The following is a 2,645-nucleotide window of genomic DNA, read 5'->3' on the forward strand; positions in this document are numbered from 1 at the left end:
CGCTGCGTTGTGTATTATCTTAAAATATTCTTGCAGTACCCATCAAAATGCTGTCTCCCTGACTATGTCTCGCTCAGCAGATTTGTTCACTCTGAAGTTTGTTCCTGAGGTCTTCTGTAAGATTGGAGAGCTGATCCACTCAGAAGACCTCTATAATGTATATCTCTATATGTGGGGCAGGATGTGTTTGCGACACAAATGGGTGAAAAACTCTACTCAGTTTTTCAGATAATCATAAAAAAGCATAGTGTAACAATATAGAAATTGGAGATCCAACCTGGAATAAACCAATATATACCAAATTGGGATAATTATAATGTAATAACTATCCAAAAATGTTGTAGGGATGAGATGAAATGAAGGCTTCCCAATCTGAGTTTGGGCTAAAGACATAATACAATATGTTTTAGTCTTCTCCTCACCGTCTAAATTAACTGAATATTTGAACACAATATGTCACAAACTCCTCTTTGACGTGTTAAAGACAAGGTGGAGCAATAACTATGTTGCTTTCACACCTATCTGGTCCTTTCTGACTGTTAAACATTGAACAGAAAGGACAGAGTTTGTTTTATCATAGAATTACAATTATATAATTAAAATTATATAACCTCCATTTTTTTTTTATAAAAAGAAAGTACAGCTTCTCTGTTAAAGCAGTAGCAGCAGCACCAGACAGTGATCCCACCACACAATGACATAAACTCCTCTATGACCTGTTGAAGACAGAGCTGTTAGCGGGAGGTTGACTGAGTCGTCGTTGAGTCTGGCTGGTTCCTCTTGAATATGCAGCAGCAGAGTATAGTCCCTCCTATCAGGAGCATGCAGGCGGACCAGCTACTGACTTCAGCTAACAAAACCAGGTTGAATACGGTAAACTTGGCGAAATTATCGATTTGCCGTTGGACATCCGTTATCAAGTAATGGACAACCACAATTTCAGTGGTGAGCTGCAGGATACCGGCCAGGATGAAGAATATTCCAACAATAAACCTGGCCTTGACCCTGATCCTGTTACTCTTGATGCAGTTACAGCACTTGGTCCCAAAGATGGACCCCATCACTCCTAGAGCTGCCAGGATGGAGGAGATGGAGGTGATCGTCATCAGAACCTTCCACATGCCCCAATTAATGGGCGGAGGATAATACAATATAGAGAGAACACAGGCCACTAGGGAGACTATCCATCCAAAGATTCCCATCATCCATCCAAAGACTCCCACAGTGATGCACAGTATGACCCCTCCAATCAGGAGCAGGGCAGCCGCCACCCAGCCGAAGTACAGCGAGGCCCCCAGCTCAGTCTTCCCTTTGATCCGCGTGGAGGAGTCGCTGATAATTGATCTGGCTAGCAAGGAAACAGGGATGATGATGAGAATTCCAGCCAGGATGAAAAGTATTCCAGCAATAATTATCAACTTGGCCTGAGATGTTTTGTCTTTGATGCAGTTGGTGCTCTTGGCTCCGACCATGGAGACCATGACCCCCAGAACCACCAGTATGATGGCAGTGAGGGTCATGGCTCTGGCACGCTGCAGATCATATTCCCAATACTCCCTGGAGTTGTACACTCCACACTGTGTCTTTCCTGTGCCTTGGGTCACACAGCTCATCCACAGGCCATACAAGACCACCTCTGTGTTGGCTGAGTTATCTGCTATGATGGTTGTCACTATCCAGGTGGGGAGAGCACAGATCACAATGGTCAGTATTAATCCTATGACTCCCAGGGCGATGCCCACGACCTCCACCATTTCCACGATAAACACGATATCCATGATATCCATGCCCATAGAATACTGTCTCCCTGACTGCGTCTCTCTCAGCAGATTGTTTTACTCTGAAGTTCGTTCCTGATGTCTTCTGTAAGAATGGAGAGCTGATCCACTCAGAAGACCTCTATAACTCCTCGATGCTGTGATGTCACTTAAATATGTTGTCATGGAAACGTATATCCTACTAATACGGATGTGTGGTATGTGGTTGTGACCCAAATGGGTGAAAAACTCTACTCAGTTTCAAACTCTCAAGTTTATCAAAAAGTTATAAAACAGCATTGTGTAACAATGTGGAATGTTGAGATCCAACCTAGAATAAACCAATAATTACCAAATAGGGATAGTTATAATGTAATAACTATTCAATAAAAAATGTATTAACGCCTCCCAATCTGAGTTTGGCCAAAGATGTTTTAGTCTTCCCTCAACCCAATCCTAACAGTAAACGTGAGAGGGAAGAATGAAAAACTGACCCAAGATCAGCAACTTGTGTTAACTTCACCTGACACCCAAAGGCCTGTTCTGAAGTGAAATGATAAAGGGATTGGGCACTTCGTTTTTTAACCACATCCTGTATCACTGTTTAAACACACAGAGTATATCAGCACAGTGCCCATGGTATTCGGAGAGATGTGCCAGTTGATCTCACACATAAAAACCAAGCATAGCCACACCTCCCCTCAATGAAGGATTTTTAAAAAAAATACAGTTTCACAGTCTTCAGACAGGGTAGTAACAGACAGAGGAGTAACAGACAGGACAGTAACAGACAGGGGAGTAACAGACAGGAGAGTAACAGACATGGGAGTAACAGACATGGGAGTAACAGACATGGGAGTAACAGACAGGGGAGTAACAGACATGTGA

The 2,645-nt window shown here is 43.0% G+C and overlaps 1 protein-coding gene across 1 annotated transcript; it reads right to left on the reverse strand.

Moving 5' to 3' along the window:
* Positions 1-714: 714 nt before the first annotated feature.
* LOC139552757 (claudin-9-like) lies at positions 715-2,001 on the reverse strand. Its single transcript, XM_071364794.1, has one exon. It carries the CDS (start codon positions 1,791-1,793, stop codon positions 735-737), a length of 1,059 nt encoding a protein of 352 aa, XP_071220895.1. The 5' UTR covers positions 1,794-2,001; the 3' UTR covers positions 715-734.
* Positions 2,002-2,645: the final 644 nt, after the last annotated feature.

The sequence above is a fragment of the Salvelinus alpinus genome, chromosome 24, assembly GCF_045679555.1.
Source record: "Salvelinus alpinus chromosome 24, SLU_Salpinus.1, whole genome shotgun sequence".
In the NCBI taxonomy this organism is placed as follows: Eukaryota; Metazoa; Chordata; class Actinopteri; order Salmoniformes; family Salmonidae; genus Salvelinus; species Salvelinus alpinus.

Coding starts and splice junctions, on each gene's coding strand:
- LOC139552757 (XM_071364794.1), bottom strand. CDS start 1,793: ATGGGCATGGATATCATGGATATCGTGTTTATCGTGGAAATGGTGGAG.